General features: G+C 41.3%; 1 protein-coding gene across 1 annotated transcript in view; it reads right to left on the reverse strand.

The window, feature by feature from the left end:
- ptpn11b (protein tyrosine phosphatase non-receptor type 11b) overlaps nt 1-26,661 on the reverse strand; it is a 44,973-nt gene that overhangs the window by 10,840 nt on the left and 7,472 nt on the right. Inside the window, exons 2-6 of the mRNA XM_080496629.1 lie at nt 13,038-13,160; nt 4,601-4,795; nt 1,166-1,358; nt 967-1,083; nt 778-891 (exon numbers count right to left, since the gene is read on the reverse strand). Coding sequence (XP_080352755.1) covers nt 778-891; nt 967-1,083; nt 1,166-1,358; nt 4,601-4,795; nt 13,038-13,160 — 742 coding nt within the window. The remainder of the gene's footprint in view (nt 1-777; nt 892-966; nt 1,084-1,165; nt 1,359-4,600; nt 4,796-13,037; nt 13,161-26,661) is intronic.

Raw genomic sequence — 26,661 nt, forward strand, 5'->3', positions numbered from 1 at the left:
TGAATTGATTTCCACATAATTCACTCTGTGCAGCTAAACTATGAGTCAGTCCCACAACTTTTTAATGTTGTTTGTATTATGTGGTTCACACACAGTTTAACACAAAAGATGCATCTCAATAAGGATTCGAAACTCGGAGCAGATAATCCAACAATTGCGCGAGTCTCTGCTGTAAAAAGCTCGGTATTTGGGTAATACGGGAGAATATAATAACGAGCCGACACAATGGAAATAATTCACAGTAATGGCCTGCATGAAAATGACACACCGGGAACACGAGGCACAAGATAAGCTTCAGCCAACATCATTACTCAAAGGTCAACACGGCAGAGATGCATTTAGATTTCCCACGATAGACGAGAAAACAAGTGACTCAGTGTAAAAAAATAAATAAATAAAGAGAGAGAGAGAACATGAAACAGATGAGCAACTGAAATCGCAGAGGAGCAAAGTGAATGATGAGCATACCATGTTTATGTAACAAATACATGTCATTCATTTTTAAAGCTTTTTCCAATAGCGTGAAAATGGCATCCCAGTCAAGGTGGCACTCCAGTTATTTACATAAATCACTTTATATAATTACGCCGTGTCCATAAGACTTGAGTTATCGGGCTCTTAGCTGGAGCCTCAATTAATAAAACCGCTGAATACAGAACCGTTAAAATGACTACAGCATCATTAAATAAGATATAAATTTTCCCTTTTTCATGAATGATGATGGAAAGGGAATGAATCGGGCAGTGACTTTTTTTTTATTTTTTTAAAGCTGCACACCTCAAATTCCTCCCAGAATCCTTGCTTGGGCTTCTCGGAGTTGTCCGCCACCTTGTTGAGCTCTCGTACCCGGTTCTCGATGTTGGCGGCGTTTATCCTGGTGGCGTTGAAGGGCTGCAGGAAGAAGAAGAGTCAGCAGAGAGGAAACAAGTTCTTCTGAGCTGCGTAAACTCTGCGTAAAGTTTTTACCTGTTTGAGGTGCACGACGATGCCACTCTTCTCCACCATGGGGTTCTTCTTGTAATGATCCACCAGGTCGGCCAGGGTGTCGAACCTCTCGCCGCCGCCCACGTCGTACTTGCCATCCTGCTGAAGCCACATTTCACCCGTTGAGGTTGAGGTAAGTGAAGGTTACCCGTCACCCTCGGCCCGGGCCGAGTCATCTCACCTGGTAGCGAATCATGACGTGCGTGACCTTGGTCTTGCGGTCCACGTTCTCGTGTTTCTCCTCGTTGGTGAGGACGGAGAGGACAAAGTCTCCCGGCTTGCTCTGGCTCTCCCGCACCAGGAAGCTGCCGGCTTTACCTTTGTCGGTGAGGAGTTTCTCCGCGTCGCGGCCCGAGAGATGCCCGTGGTACCACCTGCAGACCGGCGAGAAGATCCAGCTTCAGCAACTACATCCAGACACCACAACATGCAAACACTGACTTCTGGCAACAATAGTAGCGTCACTTTCACACATTATTTTGCATTGAATTTGTCGTACAATCATTTAGATTGCACTCAATTCTAAAAACTATGTGTTTTATAAGCTAACTATGCATTTTCCCAACCACTACTGCTTAATGTTGACCTGTGAAAAAAACCTTTGTGAAGCAAATCAGGATTATATCGTTAAACACACATCATTATTCCATGCATAATTAGGGTGTATGTCAGGGTGCGAGTCCACGTCATTGATTTATTATAAACTGAAGGGGGGTGGGGGGGGCTTTCAGAACTTTGTAGTTCAGAGGCTGAAGAACACAGATGGAAAATTCAGTATAAACAGACTCACTCTGAAGCAGATGTGTATTTATGTTGTTGCCATCAAACAGTAGAATTCTCTCCAGCGTGATTTAAAAGGTGGTATGAACACCTTTCACTTTCATAAAATGTATAATGAATGAAAAATTAGGTCCGGGGGGGGGGATTTTGTTTCTCTTGTGAGCAGGAGAAATAAGATTTTCTTGATCCTCCTCAGTCGTGGATTGTGTAAACAAAGCTTTGAATTTTTTGCATAGGTGTATTCGTTTGGTCTAAATCGGCCTTAATAATGAATGAATGAATGAATATTTGCTGCCTTTGTCTGCAGTATCAAGGTGAACCTTGCAGCCACGAATAAACCAAAAAATGAGCGAGTCAGACTTAATCCGTTCAACAACACAATGCATATCATTCCATTTTTGATGTGAGAGTAACCTTGTCCATTGTCTGCGGTGGAGATTGAAAACCTCAGCCTGAGGCCATGTGCTCTTGCAAGACAGACAAATTAGCGAGACAAGTGAAAACAGTCGAGATAGAAAGTTGACCGACTGAGGGGGAGGATGAATAATGTGTTTCCTGTTGCAAGGAGGAAAATTGTTCCTCATTGTTCCCGGGGCTCAACATAATGCTTATCTATAGGTGCAGTGTGTGGAGACTCCTACTCGACAATGACAGTGGGCACTTATATCGTTGCGGCTTCGCTCTTTTCTGATTGAGAGATGAAAAACTTGCATGCCTGCACATTTCTGTTTTTTTGTGTGTGTCGGAAGCTCTAACAAGAGACGCCTGCAGAGCGGAAAAACCACAAGAACCAAAACCAGAGAGCAGAGGAAGCTGTTGTTGATGCACATGCTGCAATCTGCACATATGAATTAAAGGACAGTCTACACAGCTCAACACAAAGCTAAATGCGATGGAAAAACAAAAGGATTGTGTTAGCTTAAAAAAACAATAACAAAAAACTGCAGACAGTGTGTGTGTGCGTACATGTACTCCTGGGATTAATACACCAGCTGGTACAAGGTGTGTAGGTGGGATGATAGTATATCCAGCCAGCGTGTACTCGACAGAGGATGATATTGCATGGAGGCACCACCCATGAAGCTCATTCAAACATGCTTTTGGGAATTTGTCCCCATCTGTGCTGAAGTGATGTATATCTGAAGTAACACTGTGTGCGCGCGTGTGTGTGTGTGCCCATTCCACATGCAACATGTGTAGACATTTATGTAATTAATACGCTGTGCACAGTTACAACTTATTTTTCTTCCCCCTAACAGATGAGGTGCACTAACTCAACATTATTGTCTGCAGGCTCCCAGTGTAATTGTGTAATTGTGTTGCGACAATGGCGTCACAAACCACATTAGCATGTTTTTGTTTTCATCCCCACTGTTTTGGTTCATACTCTGATTTCTCATCAACTTGCTTTCCAGTCGCAGCAGGCGGCTGCTTTCAGCAAAATGTCTTTGGCTCTGTTAAAACTCCTCTGAGTCTTCTGTGCATCACCCCCCCCCCCCCGCCACCCCCAAAAAAGCCAACAAAAAAAACATAGTGGAGCATTGAGCAGCTTTTCTGGAGGGAGACGCAACAAAAAACGAACGAGAGAGGAATTTAACTTTTCAACTTTTGCATCGTATAAGATCAATAATTACACTCTGTACTCTTAGGATATTTTACATTTTTGCCATATATAGGCTTCAATATATATATTGAGAAGTAGGAGTATGCCATATCAGAATTGTAATGATAATATCAGTATTAAAATATTTAGAATGTGGGATGAAAGTGCAAAGGCACAAACAGCTCCGTGCAGTTTTACTGAATCTGGAGTTTTTCCTCAATTAAAGGTGTATTTTTTTTTTGTCTTTATAATAACAAAGGAACCAGAGCATTCCCTACCGTGTTTCACTCCCTTTTAAACAAAAGAAGCACATTGATGATCAACAGCAATGAATGCCTGTTCTGAGAAGTAAATTTAACGTAATGGAATCTGTGAAATCAACAATAAAAATCCTGGTTAGTATATTTTCACTAATATATCTAGTACTGAAGCCAAAGATATTTGTTCAAAATAAAAGACAGATCAGCAAAGGGCCTTAAATTTGAGACTCTCTCTCATTCATATGAAGGGGCAATTTAGGCTCAACAATAAGCATCAAATGCTTTTAGACTGTGGGAGGAAAAAGAGAACACGGTAGGGGAAATCATGCAATCTCCACTGCGAAAGGCCCAACTTAGGCTCAAACTCACAATCTTCTCACTGCATCAACCAACTGCTAACTCACACTCCACTATTAACTTAAAGAAGTAACACAAAAACCCAACACATCTAAAAGTTCTCATTTGAGGCATGAAAGCAAGTTTAATTATTAATAACCTGTGTTCTTTGTTTACTTGTTTTGTGGTTTTTCTCCCCCTGTTGACTTTTAATAAAACCCTCCACTGATGTCAAAACTGCCTTTGAAGGTGAAACGAGCTGGAATCGCATCAAAAACTTTGCACAGAGGTGCCAAAAATGCTCAAAATCAAACGCATTCTGTTTTTTTTTTTTTTTTTGGGGGGGGGGGGGGGGGGTTGTTCTTTGTAGGCTTCATAAACAGAGTTGGGACATTTATAGCTATAAGTACTCTGGTGGTTTTCAGATGGTTTAAAAAGCCTCGTCCTGCCAGACACCCTGAAGCCGTTGCCATAAAAATAGCTGTCTGTGGTGAACCATAAACATTGGCACAGTTATAATGACTTTAAGTTCTCCATACAATCTTGTATATACGTATGGGCCACCAGTCTTAAAAGCCTGCATGCAAATACGAGCCAATTTGCAGTGGAGGGTGTTGGCGTGCAGGTTTCCAGGCACCTCTCAGAGGTGGGGTCCTTGCAGTTGAGTGGATACTTGAGCTCGATGACATGCCCGTTCCTCTCGCGCAGCAGATCCTGTTGTTCGGTGTAATACTGCACCAGCTCGGCCAGCGTGGCGAACTTCTCGCCTCCGTACAGGTCATAGTAGTCGCCCGAGTTCTGGATCTTGATGTGGGTCACCTCATCGTTACGCCTGAGGGAGGAGAGGAAAGTTATTCATCATGCATGTAAACAGGAGAGGACGAAGGTTTTTTCTTTTTTCTTCTTCACATTTTTTCACAAGAACCCTACAGAAATGTAACTGCTGAACACACACAAACAGCCTCCCACACACATTTCCATACAGCGTATTCTCACACCAAGACTTTTTTTTTTCGCCCACACTCATGCAGTTTTAAACTCGTATACAGTAGGAACATGTCCAGCTTATCGAGCCATCTGCTCCCACTTCACGACATGGAACTTCATTTTTGTTCTAACTATTTGAAAAAATACATACATGAGGTTGCATTAATTTGTCTATTTCTAGGTAAGGGTTTGCCACATTTGTAACTTGAGCTTCTTTTGCAGCCTATTTTATTGCACAATGAAGCATGATGAGTATATACATATTACGCATATAAAATACATATTACGTATATAAAATTGTATCCAACTGCAGTAAAGGATCAAGCACAAGTTATTACAGAAAATCGTGAAAAGGGGAAATTGCAAATCCCAAAACAAAGACATTTTTTCATCACAAACTATATTTTCCAGCTTGAATTTTAAAAACAAAACAACACAAATCTTCTCCACCTGATTTCAACGCTGTGTAGATTTCTTATCTGATGTATGTGTAGGAAAGCACAAGGCCAGCGAGTTCAAAAACTGATAAGCCGGAAAACATTTGGTACCACTTTGCATATTCAAAGTCCTCCGGCGGGTCTGAAAAGGTGCAGGTGAATGTAAACACACACACACACAAAAACACACACAGCGCTGATCTATAAGGCATCTGCCTGGGAGCAAGAGAAGAGCGAGCTGCAGCTCAATCACTAAACGCACCTCTGCTATGTAAATGTACTTTTCCATTTCCTATCGCACGAGGTTCCTGGGCCGAGATAAACAAAACATTGGGTAAACATATTAAGTATGACGACACGCGAGCTGCTCGGGCAGCGGCAGGTTCGGGGACCACAGGGGAGAGAGTCGTATCAGATCTGCAGGTGGAGATGCAACAGCCCTCCTTCTCCACCTCAAACTGATTATCAGATAATGGTCATATCGAATGGCACAAATCCTATTTCCCTCCATCACTTTTCTTGCCGTCCTAATGAATTTCTCGTTCCCCTTGTCTTGCCTTTCCATCCTCCCACTCAGCATGCCATACATTCTCTCCTCTGCTCTTGTATTTATCCGACCCATAATCCATCTCTCCCTCTCTCTGTGTTTCCTGGTAATTGCTTTATGGCTCTATTAGTGGCTGTTGGCAGGGTGCCACAGGTCTATGGCCCCGTTAAAGGCCCCTTCTCAACTCTTAGGCCAAAGCCCCCTTTTTTCTCTCAGAGTTTAACACCATTAACTCTGGAATGAGCCAAACACATCCTATTAGATTTTCATTCACTTCCCTGCTCTCCCACGCTGAGACGCTGATAACCTTCCTGGATTTATTGCAATATGGCAGCTCTCTTTACAATTTTAACAGAGGTGAAGACAGCATCCATTTCTGCTCTGCTGTGGGTCGCTGTGGACTGACCCACAAATGATTAAAGATGTAGAATTTCATGGAATGATATATATATATATATACACACACACACATGCATTCAAAACTGGGAAATCACTTTCGTCTCAGATTTGACTGGATATAAAACATCAATTAAAGCCTTTTAAAGTGTTGTCAGCTCATCCTGTGTCTTATGTTCTCTCTAAAAAAACCAAAAAAGTAATATATTATTGTAATATATATAATTATTATTATTATAATAATACATGTTTGTTATATGTTGGTATATTCATTGCACTATTTCTGTTGCCTATGCTTCTGCGGCACAACACATTCCCACACAGCTCAATAAAGCCCATCCATCCATACACCCACCCATACACACACCCATCCATCCATACATCCATCATGTCTTCTTGGCTGATGGAATATGAATGTGTTTTTTGAGTCGGGGGCTTTGTTAGCACGGGGCCCGACAGATGATTTCCAGCTCAAAGGCACTAAATCGGCATTTATATGCTGAGAAACCTAGTTCATGATACCAAATTTGAGCTTGTCAGAGGGGCATTGCCGACATGGTGTAATCCATGTTAGAAATGGATTGATCGATAATGCAACAATTACACTAAAGCTCCTGCACACTAAAAACAACAAATCATAGTCCTTACTGTTGCAGCTGGAGCTTTAAAATGGCAATTAAATCTACGGGAAGTACATGAATGTTCTTCTTTTCTGGATGAGGTTCTGCATTTTCACATCAGCGTCGGCACCATGTGTGATTATTTTGGGTGCCGAGTGTTTATCAGCTTAAAACAGCACGTCTGCAATAAGACTCTTCAGTCACTCTTGAATTCTCCACACAAATGGTGGGATTTACTGATAACAACGGGCTAGATTAATCTCAGCTCCGCCGCTGTTGTTTCCAAGTATAATCACAAAAGAGCAGGATCAAAAGCCAAAACGTCTGTAACTCATAAAAATGCAAATCTTTAATAGGGGAGGAATAAAACTGCAGAATTCATTGGGGATGTACTTGGAATGTGTGAATGAAATGCCCACGATGTTTCCCCATGTGTGAATGTTACCTCGCTAATCTGTGGGTGCTTGCATTGATCCATGCAGGCGAGTGCTGGACAAAGCGACGACGTAGGAAAACACAAACAAAGAGGGGAAACACACAGCTGTGGATAATACGCAAGCCACAGATTAAACCTCCAAGGATATGTGGGAGGAAAAAAGGAAGAACGTGCAAATTCCACACAGAAACATCATTTCCAAAAGCAAATTAAATTTTTTTTGTTGCAGTGAAGTGAAAGTGTCAACCACAAGATCGCTCTCATTCTAAAGTTATTCTGACAGGCATAAATTGCAATCTATAAATAAATAAACAATCATACACATTGAATCACACCAAAGAAGTGGGATTCAAATAAAAAGATACAGTACGTACTGTGTGTGTGGATGATAAATTATTTATTCTTTTCACATAGTGTGTGCGTGCTCACATCTGTGTGTCAGTGCAAAATTGCACTTGCTGTGTCAATGTGTTTGAATAAGAAAAATACAACGAACAAAGAAAACGGCTTCGGGCGCCATAAAAAAAACAACAAGCAAGTTTTGTCATTTGCTGCAGTATTTTGCAAAAGAATTCCAATAAAAATACTTGACAATTTAATTTTTGAGAAAATGGTGTGCAAAAGAATTCCCCCCACAAAGTCGAGGCTCTTCTGTCAGCAAAAACAACTTTCTCATCTGTAAAATCAAGGGGTTTGTTTGCCTACATGATCAAGGTATTTTGCCTGAACAATCAAGGATTTTTGATTGAAAAATTAAAGGTTCTTAAACAAGTTTTTTGCACACTCACTTGCCCATGCATACATATAAACCTCCATGAGCCTACCTATGTTTTCATTAAAATACACCCACCTGCACCTCCATCAGTCTGTACATCCACTAATCTTTACATCTAGCGTATGATTCACTCTGAAATGAACTAGTTCTTGATTCATGTTTGATATTTTTTTTTCTATATACCATTTTAAATAATCTTAAAGTTAAAACTCATGGCAATCTATAGTTTTTTGGATATTACAGAGTAGTAGATTTTTTTTTTTTTATTTGATGTTATGGAAGCTGTCTGTAATTCTACTAAATCCTACAATTCTTTTTATGAATAATCAAATATTAAACATATGAGTGGGATTTTTAAAAATCCTATAAAGTGTGCAGAAGTATAAACTAAAACAGTGCGTGTCGTACGTCACTGCTGTGGTTACCTCCATTTTCCCAGTGAGGAAAAAATGTTGTCGCAGTAGGTCACCCCAAAAAGCCAATAGGTTTGATTGCGAGTGTGTGTGACTCATGCAGGGTGGATAATGCTTCCACCACACTCAGCTGCTTCTCCCTCTTTAACAGTGAAGACGAGGGGCGGATGCTTCTTCACGGCACCTCTGTGTCTGATCGCTGTATTGTTATTCAGCTGCAGCCCCTGACGGAAGAGCCGACAGCTCGCGTATATGTGCCATGTGTTAAAAATTCATTACAGTCGCAGGACTGCAACGCTGTGAAATTTAGCAACAAACAGCATTCAGATCAGTGCGACTGAACTAAGTGGAACAAGCAACAACACTGAAAAGATGAAGCAGAGAAGCAAGGACGAATGGGATTTATATTTTAGGAAAATTCACATATTTATGTATGTACAAAGCCGAGGATCTGTGAAACACTGCTTTGAGCTTTTTTCTTCTTCTTCTTTTTTTTTTGCACACTTTTATCACTAAACAGAGTTTGACAGCACTAAGAAATCCCTTGCACTATACGCAGCCCACTTATCAAACTGAAGTTGATAAAGTTTTGGCTTTTATTTCAATTCCATCTCTGTTTCTTTACACATCACTACACTTGGATTTTTACCCAAATCCTAAAGGAGGCATGTTCAAACCTGACAGGAAACTTCAGACGATGGGTCAGTACTTTTTGTGTCTGAGGAGCTCAAGCTGATAAGCTGCAGGGGGAAGAAAAAGGCTTCTTCTGGCAGTAAGTCGACAGGATTTTGGAATAAAGCACATCCTGCATTATGTCTTTGCTCCGACACTCACTCCTCCTGGTAGAAGTTGGCTGGTTTGGCCTCAGATGTGTCAGACAACTAAGAATTTTCTTCCATCCCTCTTGTATATATCGCTTTTTAACGCGCACTGACATTCACACCGACTGGAGACGAGTCACCAAATGCATGCGTTTGTATCGTGACTGCACAGGGAAAACATTGCAAACTCCTCATGCCAATATTTGACAAAATCTGCCTGTAGTGAATTCTATATTGAAAATCCATTCATCTGAAATAAATAATAGAAGACACAAAAACCCTATCAAATTAATGAAGTGCCAGAAAAACTAATTAATTTGTTATTTTCATAATTATTCATTCATGGTGTATTAAGACAAAAAACCCTGTAATCTTTTTTCTGTTTTAGTTTGTTTAATGGAGCATGCACTGGTTTCAATGTATAATTGTATGAATGCTTGAAAGAGCATGTGTGTGTATATTCAGCTTGTTTTTATACCTTATATTTGTCCATGGCCAATGTACAAATAACTTTCCAGAACTGATATGTTGATCATGTAAAACTGCTTGTTAACACGTGCAATATATAAGCTAGGATATTATAATTATATTTATGATGATTCTAAATATGATTTATAATAATCATCAAGATTATATTTGTAATTATTATGATTATATTTATAATGAAGTTTTAATATGTAATAGACAAATTAAGAGCGGATGATCCCACAATATATTTGGTATAATATAGTTCAGTATTCAGAGTAGAGGGGTACGGTTCGATTAGTTTAAACTTCCTCCTTTACGAGCAGGTGGAAACACATAGAAAACAAATGACTTCTTTTTATGCATCTGTTTTCTTACATTGTCCCGTTTCTATCAGTCGACTAACAAAAGCTCTTTGAGCGGCATTTCTACATTGTGCGAAAGTTTCTGCTCAAACAGATTCACTGCCTACGAGTGGAAACTAGACATGTTTGCACATTTGTCTGAGGGCCGGTAATACAAAGCACATGGACAAGGAAACAATGTATAAAGATCGGTGGATCCATTTTAAATATTTTGCTTCTTTTCACAGAGTGACATCCACAATTATAATGGTGAAATTCTCTTTCATGGAGCCTGTGAATAGCCCGGCTGCAGTGGAAACACATCAGAGTAAACCCAGGATGGCATTATATAACAGGAGATAGGAGAAAATCCATTTGCTCTCTGTGGTGATTTTCCCTGCAAAATTCTCTCTCAAGATTGCCCCTTAACATTTTTTTTCTTCTCTGGGACTTTAGAGTGTATAAAGAGCATGAAATATGATGGAGAAAACTTGAGCAGACTGCTCTCCTTACAGAGTTTGACTCCTGTATAAATCATGCCGCAACTTTTTTTTGGCTATGAACTTTCTCTTTCGTCTTCTTCGGAATTTGACTGAAAAACTATGAATTGATTGCATTTTCAAAGTCTACAGAAATGGACTAATTAGCATTTCAGGCTTCTGAGCTGCAACGCGCTGCCGCACCTCGTCTCTCTGCTGGCGAACCAGAGACACGGGGAGAGAAGAGGAGGAGGAGGAGAAGCACAGAGAAGAAGATAAGACAACAAAGTCTCTCTGCATCATTTACAGTGAATCAATCCAGCCATTAGTCCTGATGGCCGGCGCAGGCGGCTGCAGTGTTTACTCAGTGAGATGTCCAGTCAGATGCAGTTGGAAAGCTGTGGGAGGCTCATGCTGCTTCTCTTCAGTTCCAACAAGCCTCTCCAGCTGCAGTTAAGTTAGCACACGCTAACTATAGCAACATATATGAGAAAGACCCTGAAAATGCTTCGTTTTTACACATTCCACTAATTTATGCAATTATATCTATTTCGACTGTGAGTTAAATAATGCAAGTGTATGAATCTGATAACGATTAACGAGACCTGACAGCCGTGTTCACAGAACATCTCATTTCATCCTCTGTCTCTCATAAGCTACAAATAACTGGTTTTCAACAACTTTTGCTTTGCCCTGCCATGCCACATAAAGTTCCTGTAGTCTCGCACCAGCATCCTTGACTTGCAGGCTACAGTTGTGCCTATTATCTTGTGACGAGTGTAAACCAGGTAAACAAACAAACAATTGCAGCATCTTGACATGTGAGCTTGAAACAGCTGCAAAAAGTGATTCCAGTAACACCATTATACTACTGTAACATCGAACGCAGGGGCATCAAACATAAGTCCTGAGGGTTGAAACCAACCTCCAATCTGGCCCAAAACAACACCAAGCAAATTACAAACACTTCAAAGAAGATTTTCTTAAATTAAAATTGGCTTTATATTGACATTGTCGTCATTTTCTTTTCTTTTTAATTGTTTGGTTTTATGAAAATATAAACAACCCTTAATCTTATTAGTTCCATACATCTCGATCCATTGTACTTCATCGTTTTCACTAATTAGTTCCTGAGTTTTAGGCGTCAGAGCTTCTGTTGCTGGTGACTCTGCACTTGACCTCAGAGAGAGTATGTGTGTGTAAGTCTGTCAAGACCACAAACTGTGGCCAAAAGTCACCCCACCACCAGCCTTCCGGTGGTGTTTGTGATTTCACACACACACACACACACACACACACACACACACACACACACACACACACACACACACACACACACACACACACACACACACACACACACACACACACACACACACACACACACACACACACACACACACACACACACACACACACACACACACACACACACACACACACACACACACACACACACACACACACACACACACACAGAGGTCAAAGCCCTAACAGACTGTCAAAACATCACTTTAAAGCTAGTAGCTGTGTAACTGCTCTGTTTCTTTTTGTGTGATTCTGTGTTGCAGTCTTCCTCCACGCACACACGCACAGCGTCTCCCTGCCCGTGTCACCATGCCAGCTCCAGTCGCAGAGTAACAAATGTGTCTGGGCTTTCTTCCAGGCGCTTAGTCGACTGATGTATCTCTTAAAAGCTTCCGTTGCCAAGGAAGAGCCACTCTTCTCTCTTCTTCTGCCTCACTTTGTTTCCTGCTTTCTGTAATCACCACGGCCGGTAGTGCCAGGTCTACTTACCAGAACCCCCCCCCCCCCACGCACATACTACGTGCGCACCACGTCTCCTAATTAAAGAGATGAACAAAAGTAGAAGTAAGGCACGAGCAACAACTTTTTCCAGATAATAACCTCCACTGTGCTTGTTTGGTTAACTCCAGCCCACTGACCCAATGTAGATATTTGCTCTTTTTTACTTGGTTCCCAAAGCCCACATTCCTAATGTGTTATCTAATATGTTCCTAGAAGATCACTCTCACAAAACAGCTTCTGTTTAAATGTCATCCATCCACCCGGAGACACACGGTTACATCACTGGTTGCCCCACACGTGGAGGGATTTCAGAGAATCTCCTGCCTGATCTTGAGTGCTGAACTTTTCACTTCTGTCAGCAACGTCTTGTCCTCAGACAGTCAAGGCACCTCGGCTTCGAGGGGGTTGATTTCTTGACTTTTGCACTCGAGTTATGCTTCTGTGCAACTTTCAGGATCTCCAATAGAGCTCAAAATGTTTCCGAAGCCTTCTTCTCTTCCTAATCATTCAACATGTCTCTCAGGTCAAGTTTGAAGTAAAGTTACCTGACAGAGAGGGTGAAATCCCCCGGGTTGCTCTTGCTCGGTCGGGCCAGGAAACTGCCGTGGACGCCCCGGGTCAACAGGAGCTGCTCTGCCTCGAATCCAGTGATGTTGGGGTGGAACCACCTGAAGAACGAAATGAACAAGGGTCATTCGCGCAAATGGGTTCCATCATATCATATTGGTCAGAAAGGAAAACAATAATTAAAACAAGTTCAATAGACTTGAGGTCTATTTGTGTGTTTTTTTCCAGATACTCGGACATAATGTGTGAGTGACTGTCTCCATTCTGTGTCAGTCAGGTAGGATTGTCTAGAGCTTTCCACGATCACGAGTTAGCTCAAACTATATAGAATATAAATATTAAAATACACTACAAGATTAAATAACTTTTTTTTTTTGCACAAGTTCAAGGGTCTTTAAGACATTTTGGCTTCATCTTGAGTGGGTAATATAGTGCCATAATTACCTTCAAATTTAAATTAGATCTTTCTTTGTTGGGACACAGAGAATACGTGATGAAACTGTTGACATTGTCGCAAAACCTTGCTTGGGGCCAGATTGGAGCCTCTTATGTTTGAGTTTAGCTTGACAATAATGACATCTGCATTTGGTGTATTTCACGGTAGACTGGATGAGTTGCTACTTGCTACATTCATGCTAACCCATTTTCTGTCTGGTAAAAGAACCAAGACCAAGACCTTATGGGTCGAATTTAATGCAATTACTATTTTAAAGTTATATTTTAGGCCACACATGTTTGATGTTTGCAGTATTATTGTAAAAGGGACTGGCATGAAATGGCTGCAAAAGGTGTAAAGATAGAAGGATGAACAGTAATTGTAACTTAACTTATTCCCCCTGAAAAGGCGATACACTTTTTTTCTTGATGAATCAGTGAATAAATACACACTGCATGTCCAGTCCTCTTCTGAAAGGGCTGGACACTAAAGTTTACAGTATTGCTCAGCTAAAGATAATAATTACACGTCGCATCCTCTTTTGCAAAACAACCCAGGCAAATATTTATCACATTCGCCTCTCAGGTATTTTGACCAATTATCCATGCAGCGTCCCCTTATTGGCTTGTTTAACACTGTGACCTATCTAAACCACATTGCATCAATTATTCACACAGCAGTCACATGACCGGAGCACATTTACACAATGGCACTCGCATGCCGTAGAGTTTAGTGATCCTGTGTTCTACGTATGAAGGACTATATTGAAGTGGAGGAGGCAGAGAGAGGGGAATGTCCCAGCGAATGGCAGTGTGTCAGCTGTGTGGATTTAGAGCTCATGTTTAAGCAGGGATCACCGGGTTAAACTCCCTAACTACTGTGTGCCACTGTGGGCTAATCTGGAGCAACATTAGCCATCCGGGGGGGCTCCGCTTGTGTGACGGGGGGAGGGGGGGTCCTTAACTGAACCATAGCTGGTAGTTCAAGTTATTAGACATTTCCATAATTCTCCACATTGTAGAAGAGCGGCATTAAAAAAAACTAAACATTCTGCACACTGCAAAAAATATAATGTGCAAATCTGACTATTTTTTGCTGCATGCGAGAAGGCAAAATCAGTTTACACAATTTTGTGGTATTTTAACAAATTTATTAGTCCACCAAAAGTGTCAACAATATCAATGACTGAATTCAGAAAAGTTCTATGATGTAGAATTTATGAAATTTATAATAAAATGTTTTCACCTGCAAAATGTAAAATATCACAGCATTTGCAGTAAAAGCAAATAATACAAAAAGTCATTGCTTTATTTATATGTGCTGATGTTGAATGATAAGAAAATACAGTTACAGATTTTGCAATGAGACTTTTCTTGGTTTGTAGAGGAACACAAGTTATTGAAAAAATATATCAATAAGTAGATGAGAAACAGACACAAAAAGTCCCTTTTCCCCCAGAAGTAACAAAAAAGCATTCACACAGGACGTTCTGCTTCTCTGCCAGCTGGTTGCTGGAAACTGTTCTCCCCATAGATCAGTGATGCGTCTCCAACAGCTTCAAGGACACTACAAACAGACATCACACACCCCTGTCATTCAAGCAAACTCGCACATTTAGAGCATCAAATTAAATGTTTGCCTCATTTTGAACAACAGTTAGAGCACACCCCACTACTGCTCCAATACATAAGAGTTGTACACTTGTGTTGAGATGCCCAGCAGTTACAATAAAGATTTATAAAAGCATGTAGATCGGGAGTTACAGTTCTAGAACCACAAAGTAACCGATTTATCCTCTACTGCACCAGACCAATATTCAGAGCAAAAACATCAGCATCATCATCTGTTTTTTTAAATAAATCCTATGATAAACCAAGCACAACTTGAGGAAAATCTCACTGGCAAAGTTTTTCTCATTGGTCTGATGTGAGCAGATTTCTGGAGCCTTCAAAATGCACAATTCCACTAACTTGCCTTCCCATTTTGCCACATTCTGCCACATTCTGCCACTGTCTCTTAAAAAATACTGCAACCCCTAGTGAACAAATTAGGAACAACAGTTACATACATGGTTGCCATCTTGCTTGTTTGTTCTTCCCTTGGGGCCAAATTTGACGGTGTGCTTGACGGCTGTGTTGTAGATTATTTAGACCAGGGGTGTCAAACATAAGGCCTGTGGGCCAAAACCTTCCCGGAACGGGCTCCAATCCGACCGCCAAACCAACAAGCAAATTAGAAACATTTAAAAGAAAACATTATTTTAACACATCTCTTTAAGAGTAGTGAAAACTACTCGACACTGAGACCAGAGCTGCGACATCGGCAAAACCACACATCGGTAAAAAAGTTCTTGCTCTGTCTTCCACAGGGCAGACCTTCAAGGTGGTGAGGGACAAAGGCCCTCCCATAAACCCAAGGTCATTGGGGGTCAAGACCTGGAGGAATAAGTCCCACAAAAGAGGGTTCAAATGACGACGTAAACATGACGGCTTGAGATGGAAAAAGTTGATGTGCTTTTAGCTACAAAAAAAAAAAAACCTGGAAAAATCATAGCAGGTGGACGTCCAGAGTAACAAAAACACAGCAATACATCACAAGGCTTCAGTTTTTGACAGGTTGAGTGTCTCTGGTTTGCCACCTTCAGTCTCACTCACCCAGAGAAATGGAGGCCACGGGCTTTTATACGATTAGCCCCCCACCTCTGGACCTACCATCTTCACAATCTCTTTCTGACATCTTACCCACAAAACCGCACAACACAAATCAAATACAAGAGAAGAAAAACCATCAAAACCACTCCCAAACGTACTCCCCTTCATGTGGCGCAAATACTCATGTTCAATTCAATAAAAAGTGAGGGAGCAGCCACTGGTCAATAATAAAGTTAAGGTGGTCCTTGGTTTTCACTTTTTTCTTCTATAACAGGAAAACAAAAAGAGAGAGAGAGAGAGAGACCGAGAGACAGAGAGACAGAGAGACAGAGAGAGTTTATGAGGGATCGGGCTTTTCACCCAATATCAAACTTGTATCATGTGGCAACATGGTGGTCAGACACATTTTCTGTATGTTCTATAAGACACTATCATGGTTGGAAGTAACACGAGTGATTAACGCAAATAACAATTGACAGAAGTGAAACTGCTCATTGTACCAATTAATTTTTGGATTCAAAGTACTACGACAAGTTTTATTTGAAAAAAATAGCAGCCAAATCTTCATAGCAAGGGTAGTTTGTGCTTGTCGGGTGAGCTATACCCATCTTCACTTCAAGTCCTTCAAATCTGAATCACCAGCGTCTTACAAATCATGCAAATAAATGCAAGAGTTTTATAGAATTGAGTAAAGCTTATGGTCTTCCAGTTTTCTTAGTTTTTTATGTGGCCCCTAATTTAATCATGTGTTTAGACTTTCCTGAATTTATAAATGTAATTTCAGAATATGTAAATGGAAAAAAAAAAACGCTCGATAGATGAAGCAGTTAAAAGGCTTTACATCATCTACACACCGAGGGTTTCTCCAAGGAAAGAAAGAAAGTTAGAATAAAGTTATCTGACAATGACATATTGACCAAATGGGCCTAATTCAAGAGCCTTTCTCCACATCCTGCAACATGTTACAAAAGCCTATTATTGATTACCAGAAGCCAGTGGGGGTGGGGGGGGGGGGGGGGGGGGGGGGGGGGTACAAGAGCCTCTTCATGGAGCTCATGCTGTGGAGATAACATCAAAAAGCTTCAACAGTGAGCGGGCATTTAGCCGCTTCCGTTTTTGTGCACTGTATGACACAAACCCATGACAGGAGGATAAAAATACGACTCATGTGTCAGCTCAGCAGATCCTGTGTCACCTCGGACGAGCAGAAGCACAACCGAGCTCTGTTGTGGTCACTATTTCTGCAAGCAGACTGAATCTCAGCTCATGCACTGTGACGCGATGCTTACAATATTTCATTTTTTTTAAATATATTATTCTCCCATAGCTCCTAAAACTGTACAATCATGAGTGGACGCACCCCAAAACAAATACAAGGCTGACATCCTTCAGTTGAGGTTTCCATTTATCCCTCCAAGTCAAATCAAAGTTGACATTTATATAAAAAAAAAAAAAATCCGAAAAGTTTGAAATTGCTTTCCCGGAGCTAAATGTAAATGTCACAGACTAGTATTTTTTTTTTTTTTTGTCTCCAGATGAAGGAACTGCCACTATTTTGTATTTACCAGAGGAATCACAGAGACACCGACGCCTTGTCAATCACAAAGCAGCCTGACCTGTTCTGACTTGGACAAAAAGGAAACATGAGCAGAGTGAAAGGAGATACAGGTGGAGTGAGAGACAGACACCGCGGGAGAAGCACAGACATTCTAACGTGTGACAATTTGAGTTTCTAAAGACAGAATTCAAACGGAATGACTCAGTCCAGTTTGACGTAAAGATGCAGATTGGAGTGACTCTTGATGACGACGACGCCGAGACCCGGACTGAGCCAGACCTCACCAGCTGACACGTCTGACCCAGACTGCACCTGACCCCCTTATCCTCACCGGGGGTGGGGGGTGGTGGGTGGAGGGGTGGTGGGGGTTAAAACCGATCTGCTGCACTTTTCCTCATTCCACAGGCCCGGGGAGATTACAGCAGAAACCTTTGCTATAATAAATGGTAAACGACTACAAGGGGATTAGTTATTAATATGGGTAAGAACAGAGGGTGAATTTGGACAAGGTCCTCCCCGTGACACTAAAAATATCACGGCATATCCAATGTGGATGTTGGATGTTTGAGCGCGCTGAGCATGAAGCATTTGGGGACAAACAGGAAATGACTCAAAAGGCAGTGAGAAAGAGAGATAAATGTACTGTCGGTAATACGAATCCATGAAAGATACGAGACATGACACAGGAGCACAGAAAACAGAATGGAAAAAAATACCAGTGATCAAGTGTAACCATACTGTAAGAAACTGCAACAGTGCCTCTTTTGAGGAAAGACTTTTCTCCAAATAATTTGGCAGACTTCTGGGGATATGATACATGCAACAGTACAATACAGATGCAATACATCACAACACTTTAAACTGGACAACACTTCATTATTTTTTAATCTGATTGTGCAAAACTGACAATAATATCCAAAACGATACCACTATCTATATGTTTTTTTTTTATATTGTTCTCGCTAAGCAATGGCATCGGTCTTCTGATGAAACATCAAATATTTAAAAGTCCCACCAGCCAAAACATTACATATACCCAATACAAAAATGCCTCAGAAGTTTGGCAGTTCCGTGATGTGACTCATCTTCCACGACATCCCAAAAGTTCTTTTTGGACTACATGTTGTTGCATTGGAGGCCTTTTAAGTCCAGTGAACTTGTGGTAATTGTAAAAAAAAAAAAATGTAAACGGTGTGAGCAAGGGCTACACAATACATTGTGAATTTATCGTTGCGTGATCATGGTTTCCATGCATGCCATTTATGTGCTCTTTATATTCATGTTTAATAGAATTTAAATGAATTCATATATCCAAATATATTGATTGACAGCTCGAATTATTTCTTACCTGGTGGTCACAACCCAACACTCTCTGTCGGTATCCCAATTTTTGATAGCAATCTGACGTCATGCAGCCAGAGTCTGAACTTTCTGACATGGTGTGTTGTTCTGCTGTCATCAGAAGATGAAACACCGTGCTCATAAAGGGATGGACATGGTCGGTAACAAGACTCAGTGCGATTTGAACATTGTGACGTGCCACAGTCTACCTCAGGGGCCCAAAGTGCATCAGGAAAATCATCTTTGATACCACTACACCACCATCACCAACCTGAACTCGTCTTACAGTGCAGGATGGATCCATGCTTTCATATCATTTACACTAAAATTATGACCATACCATCAGAATGGGGGAGATGCAATTGAAACTCTTTAGACCAGGAAACAGTTTTACAATCTTCTATTCCAGTTTTGGTGAACCTGTGTGAACCTCCTCTACAGATCTTGGTTATAACGAGCGACTATTTGAGTTACTGTTGTCTTTCCATCATCTGGAACCAGTCTGCCTATTCTGGTCTCATCTTTGACAAGCCATTTGGCCAGGATAAATGCCTCTCGCTGGATATTTTCTCCCGGTACATCAGAGGTTTCTGAAATACAGTCCGGCACCAAAAACCATCTTGAAAATCATTAAATTATCTTTCTTCCCCATTATCATGCTTGGTTTGAACTTCAGCAGCTATTTGAACAAGTGTCATTCAAGAAGTGGAAGGTAATTGTATGCAATCCAAAGGAAAATCAGCTTCTCTTTGAATAGTGTTGTAAATTTGCTGAAGCCATTTCTTGCACAAGATAGAAGTGAGACAGAAAGTGAAGCACATCTTACTAAATTCAAAACTTTGGCAATGTTTGGGGGAATCCATACAGCAGTCCAAGAACAATATTTGTTAACACTAGCCATACACTAATCAATCATCCATTGTCTATCACGCGTTAGCAAACTTGGGGTCACTCACACAACATTTCAAGGGAAAACACATCGTTTTTGTGAAAATTCTATTTGGTTCAGTTGCGTTTTAAGAGTGGATTAAACCGCCTGGGAAATGTAGAAGCAATTACCATAGCTGTTTGTTTGGGGTCGCTGCCGCTCAAAGCAAACACTAACCAGAGAGGAAGTAAAGAAGAAACACGGCTCATTGATTGGCCCAGGCCAAAAGTGGAAGTCCTGCCAGTGGTGGCTACACTAAATAGCTGTGGCTCATGGGTAGCCACAAACAACAGCAAATATAGTCTTCAGACTAGGTATTAATGAGAACAATTCTTACAACTTCTTCCTCACCATTGCTTTGTCAGTACTCCACAAGATATTTTATAACGTTATCATTCTGCATATGCTTATTCTGTTTCACAGGGTTCACTTTGTTTAATACCCAAAATGCATTGCGCTCTACGTCACATCGTCTCATCCCACCTGCTGGAAAGTCCACTTGCATGAGATACCGAGACTGATGTTTTCAAGGAGACCAGAGACCTCTTGCTAAATCTGGATCAGAGCTCAGTGGAATGTTCAAAGATGCCAAAGCAAAACGGACTTTCCCAGAAAGTCCCTGAAGAGAACTCTGGTCCGGGTCAGACAGGGAAATATGAGTGTGCCCTAAGATTAATCATCTGTTTGAGGAGTTGTCTTTTACTACTCTGTTCAGTACGAGACCAGGTTTTTTTTTTTTGGGGGGGGGGGTTATTTTTATTTCTGTATACAACATTGAATGTGCATATTTTTTGTCTTTTTCCAGTATATTTGTACTTTCATTGTATTTACAACCATGCTTATTTCATACATAACTCCCCCCCCCCCCCCCCCCCCCTCCCCCCCAACAAATTCAGTATCACACTTTACCTATTGTGTTTACACCAGCCAGAAGGCAACCATTGGTCAGCTGGTCTGGGCAATCACCTTTGAATCCTTTATAACAACCGGCACAGTCTGGCTTATACTGTATGTATGTGACATAAATAAAATCAGCACTCACTCATCCAATCACACTCTGGAAACAAGTTTGATGAATGAAATATTTAAAGAAGCCTATAATTATCTAAATACTTTGCGAAAACAAAGTCCATTTTATTCTCCCCTTGAAAACTTCTCAGAATTCTGAGAGAATTGTATCATTAATTCAGAAAAACAGGACAATTTCTCCTCTCAGTGATTATTTCTGTACAGAGATTGCATGGTGCTGCATTTCGGCTGAAAGACATTACATACAATAAAAACAGTGTATAAAGCCATTTTCAATGAGGCAGTCTTTTTGCAGTTGAAGATAGATGTATAAAAATGAATAAAACCCTCTCTCAGATATTTGACAAATTTTAGAGTCACTATTGCCTCCCGACATCCCTGTTCAAACTGTATTTGGGTTAGTGTACTGAAGAGCCGCTGACAGGTCACGGGTGTCAGCTGGTGGACAGATTACTCGTAGTATTGTCGTAGTAATCCTACACAGATTCATACGGAAAAATAATAACAGTGGGACAAAAATGCCTTATGTCACTAATCCATTGCTAATCCCTCATCACAGTGCGGCTGTCACTCAAACAATGAGACCAAACACTACATCAGAGCTTTAAACACACAACAGGAGCAAATAACACACAGCTAATCACCTTGTTAAGGTTTTTTCTTTTTTTAAAGAAAAAGACTTGCCTTCCCTTGACTTTCTTTCCAGGCACAAATCCACACACAAACAAACAGTCAAACTTCCTTTGGACTGGAGCATGCACCTAACCTCTCTGTGACCTTTTGCAGAAACACTTCTTGCACAGCCAGGTTTCCACCTGTTCTCTCAACTGCTTCTCCTCCAGCTCATGATTTAGTGCATTAAAATTAAGAACAGCGCAGCAGAATCAAAGGCATTGTTTGGAGGAGGATTAGCATAAGAAATTGGATGGTTGTCCAAAGGGCCAAGATGCAGTGAAGTCTGATGGTTTCAGCCCTACCTCACCATTGTGGTCAAAGCCTGCCACAGCCCCTTGCTTCAGCAGCCTCAGACTTCAGTAATCCAGCACTGGGCACTGTTACACAAGAGAGGGTGGGAGGGAGCGAGGGAGATATAGAAACAAAAGGGGGAGGGCGTGGAGGGGCAGGGCGCTTGTAAAAGTGTTACAGAGTTAGAGTGAGATGGGGACAGTGAGTGAACCAACAGAAGTGTTAAGAGAGAGAGTGTGCAGGAGGGCAAGAAAGAGAGCGAGAGAGAGAGCGAAGGGGCGGAGGCCTTTTAATCTGGGATTTGGATGAGCGTGAGCAGACCTGATACCAGCACCAGTGCTATCAGCTCCACCTCGCCTTCCCCTCCGTCCTGGCCGCAGACATATGTGACAGCCACTGGCAAACTGCTCCACCACCCTGGTGTCCCAGTCCCTCAAAATCGGCTTGTCTACACTTTCAGACCCTCAGAGGTTTGGGAATCTCCAAAGCTCGCCTCTAAAGCCAGACACCCACACATTCCCCCCCAACCCCCACCGCCCCAGTGCTCCTAGCGCCAACAGAGCTCTCCTTGGCTGTAACACAGGGCAGTCTGGGCCAGGCCAGGTCCGGGTGCCAGATCCCCGAGCACCACCACGTTCCCACTATCTTGTCGGAGGCAAATACAACAGCTGTGTCGCCCGTGCCCGGAGATTACACGTGGCGTAGTTACACCAGATCATAGTTAGCCCTGGCCAGGCAAACCCCCCCCCCCCCCCCTCACTCTCAATGCAGCCAATTCAGCACTATGCCATTAGGTTATTAATTTTGCAAGAGTGGGTCAGGGAGCTTTGCAGATGAGATAGGAGAAATAAAGAAAACAATGGAAGGCGAATGGCTTTGTAATTCAGCTCTCAATTATCGCATCGTTACAATTCACCATTCATTCAGAGACCAGGCTTGATATCATTCGTTCAAAGGTTTTACAAATAGTACTGCATCTGTATTGGTCACATCTGGATAGAGGTTTTTATGAGGTGACTTTGAGAGACTATCAAGGGATTTTTGGCCAAATTTTCAGGTCTGTAGAAGGCTTTAAAATTCAAGGGTAAACTTAAGAGGATCAAAAAGTGCCTTTTAAAAATCATCCTTCAGGGACTGTTTGAAAGCCGGCCGCACAATGGTGCAGTGGTTTACAGTCGCCACATAGTGAATATCTCGGGTTTGAGACTTTCCTCCCACAGTCCAGAAACCTGCATTTGGGGTTAGATGGTGACATATAAGGTGCTCATATCAGCTGTACATCCGAGGTATGAGTGCAATGAATAGCCTGGAGAGGCGGACTCGAAGTGGCTGCAGTCAAACTCTGGCGCGGCCTGAATGTAGAGTGAAACTAATCGCAGTGGCCTCCAAACCAAATGTCCCAGATACTCCAAGCTATGAAGGCAGCCAAACTTAAACAAAGGTGAAATTCATGGCATGAAGGCAAAACAATTCTGGGTCTGTCACTACATGATGCTCCTTGTGTCATCATACCCAGTAGTCATAAAGACATGCAGCATTTTGTTTAGAGTAAAGTAGAGCAATGTGAAAGCATCCAAACTACTACAGCTCATTTACATTTTCATCAACATCAAATACTATTTTGCAGCAACCCATGTGAAAGCACCCTGAAACTGCCTGTAGGTGTGAATATGTGTGTATGTGTGAGATAATCACTCCATGTTGGCCCTGTGATGAGCAGCTGGCCTGTTCCAAGATCAGTCCTGCCTCCACCCATAGTCAGCTGGGACTATTTCAACGTCCGATACCGTTCAAGCTTTCCATCCATTCTCTGGATTCATTACATCCATATGTCTTCTGGAAGCTTAAGGACACAGGTTATTGTAGCAGTACCACTGGTCACCATCCTTATTAATAACTTCATCATAAGTCTACTGTTCTTCTTGGTATTTGCCCAGTATGTTGAGTAGTGGATGCGTGGAAGTTAACCAGTGACATTTGCACTCACACACAAGCCTCAAGTTGGATAAAGCGACATCGGTGATGGGTGGATGGACCTTCAAAGCAGAAATACAAGGTTACATAGAAGAACTTTGACCTGTTTATATGTAAATTCATGGTAGGGCTTGAGGGGAACATGAGCAGAACCAAGCTAATGATAGGCCAAGGCAAAGTTACACCCGAGGCAAGTTTTTGTTAATCAGTATTACTTGAGTTAATATAAGACACATTGCTTGTGTGAATGGCAACGTAAAGAACATTATTTTTGATTAGCAAGTTTTAACATGGAGGGTAACTGATTACTGAGTAACTTTGACCATTACTGTCAACATTTGAAATCTGTATAGGTTCAACTTCTGTCCACATGGATTAATTGAAAAACCAAAGTAAAGAATTATCATGGCTCAAATTTGTAAATAATCAGACACATGTAGCTCAATAGTTCACAGGAGCTTTGACCGGGTTTAGCAAATGAATGACGAAAATGCAGTACAGGTATGTGTTGGCAGCATTTGAACTTTTCTCATTTGTGAACAAGCGAAATGAAACACGTTCAACAGCTAATTTTCTAAAAACAGAGGAATGCTGGGTACACTGCAATGGACAGTCCCTGATCAAGCCAATGTCAAATTACTGTTAACGTTCAACAATAACTTCTGCTTCTATGTAACCCATTTCCTGTCCAACCTTGACAACAATGAGGCTGTGTTTGGATTTCAATAAATACTGTCCAGTTAACTTCCTTCAAATCAGACACATTGCATGCGTGCAACCTGTTGATGCATCCATGTCAAGGCCAGCCAGCTGCATACTGGTAAAAATCTACATTATGTGGTGAAATGTGCTTGTTTTGCTCGTGGGCAAATTAGACTATCATCGGTGCCTGTGTAAATAATGAAAAACATCAGCCTGCCAAGCTCCTTAATGTTGATATCTGCACACCGAAAGACTGACAACAAAACTAAGAGCCTGCAGCCACACAAGGTTGCAATTGTGATAGTTAAAGTAAATCCCTGCCTGATGACAGCATTAAAATGAAAAGTAAGGGGATCAGCCAAGTTCCAATGGAGCTCCCCGGGGGGAGCCTGCATATCTGTACCGCAACCCGTACCAATTCATTCAACCACATCTGACAAAAAAACTAACTCTGCCAGCTTCTCAGTGGCACTGAAAGACGATACAGAAGATCAATATGTTTTTTTTGGTCGCTTTTTTTTAAACATCAATAACTGGGGGTAATTTCAACTGAGAATGTCACACTAAAACGTTCACACTTACTTGCGTCTCGCCAAAAAGCTTGCAGTAGTTTCCACGAGCTCTATTCTGCCTTGATGCCCCCTACAGTCTGGGCAATTTTAGCAATTGTACAAGTTTACTGCTTGCTCCACATCGGCATCATGAACTTGAAATTAAGTCGGGCTTGATGAGTGCAGACTGCATGACGTCAACCTCTGCAAAACCAGAGCACTGCAACATACAATGATACACAAAAATATGTCGTCCACAGAAAGACAAATATAGCAGGCTCCAATTATTTGACAAAGGTTTAAGTCAAAATGTATCGTTTTAGCATTTTCATTCCAGAAAAGCTTCCCATTTACACGGCAATGTTTTGAAAAGGATGTCCATTTCCAGGAAACAGCATAAACACTGTAAACAATGCAATTAACATACCAGGCCAAGAGTTAGCCATACTCGCAATTATAGCAATGTGTTATAAACAAAAACAATGCAGAGTACATAGAAATTCATATGGACAGACGACCGTCAACTATAAAACTACCAAGTCCCAGGAGAATATGGACTGGGAGTCATGATACTCTGGCCGCCATTGTTGTTATTGTCCATCTACTCAAGCATGTGCAGAAGAACTATTTACTATGTCCCGATGACATTATGCAGATGCACGGTAGCAGCATTTACAAAAAGTTCAGTTTCCCCCATTTCCTCAGACAGAGAACTTTTAGAAAAGTTCCACATTGGGAGCCATTTTCAAAAAGTTGCATTTTTAGTAACTCCCAAAACACAATTTAGGTTTTCCATTTTCACTTGAAAATGCTGTTGAGTAAACTGGGCCTAAATGTTGTGTTCTTGCTATTGATTTATATTCGTCTGTAGGTGAAAGCAGCAGTCAGCATCTTACCGACTTATAATATTTACATTTATATTAAAGTTTCTCCCATTTTCTTTTTGACCTGGCTTGATTCTTCCATTTCCTATTATTATGTGCAAAGGCAGTTGACATCAAGTTGACACATGTTTTTGTGTTTGATTTTGGTTTTGACTTCTGCTCTTGCTTTTAATGAAAGACAGAACAAAACAAGATGTTTTAGGCTTAATTATGATTATAAGTCCTGAAAATGTCACTTGTGCAATCCTGGCTGTGAGCCTCTTTATTTGGGTTTTCTGGGGAAACTTTTCTTGAGATCTGCAGCGAGACGATGGTTTTTGCACTTGGGATGTTTGCGGGAACAAATGTCTTTGCGCCCTCTTCCTCTCTGGATAATGTTTAACTTTAACACCATAGCTTCCCAAGAACGGCTTGCAGAAACAAACCTGCTCAGAGTCAGACAGGGAAATATAAAATCCTGCACTGCTTCTTTGCTTGCTAATACTCAAAAGTCACATTAAGCAGCTGCAGTAAACACAGATGTTGATGTATTTCCACTTGCCCTTCACTTGGGGCCAATGTAAGAACACCGATTCATGCATT

Source organism: Blennius ocellaris, assembly GCF_963422515.1.
Source record: "Blennius ocellaris genome assembly, chromosome: 5".
NCBI lineage: Eukaryota > Metazoa > Chordata > Actinopteri > Blenniiformes > Blenniidae > Blennius > Blennius ocellaris.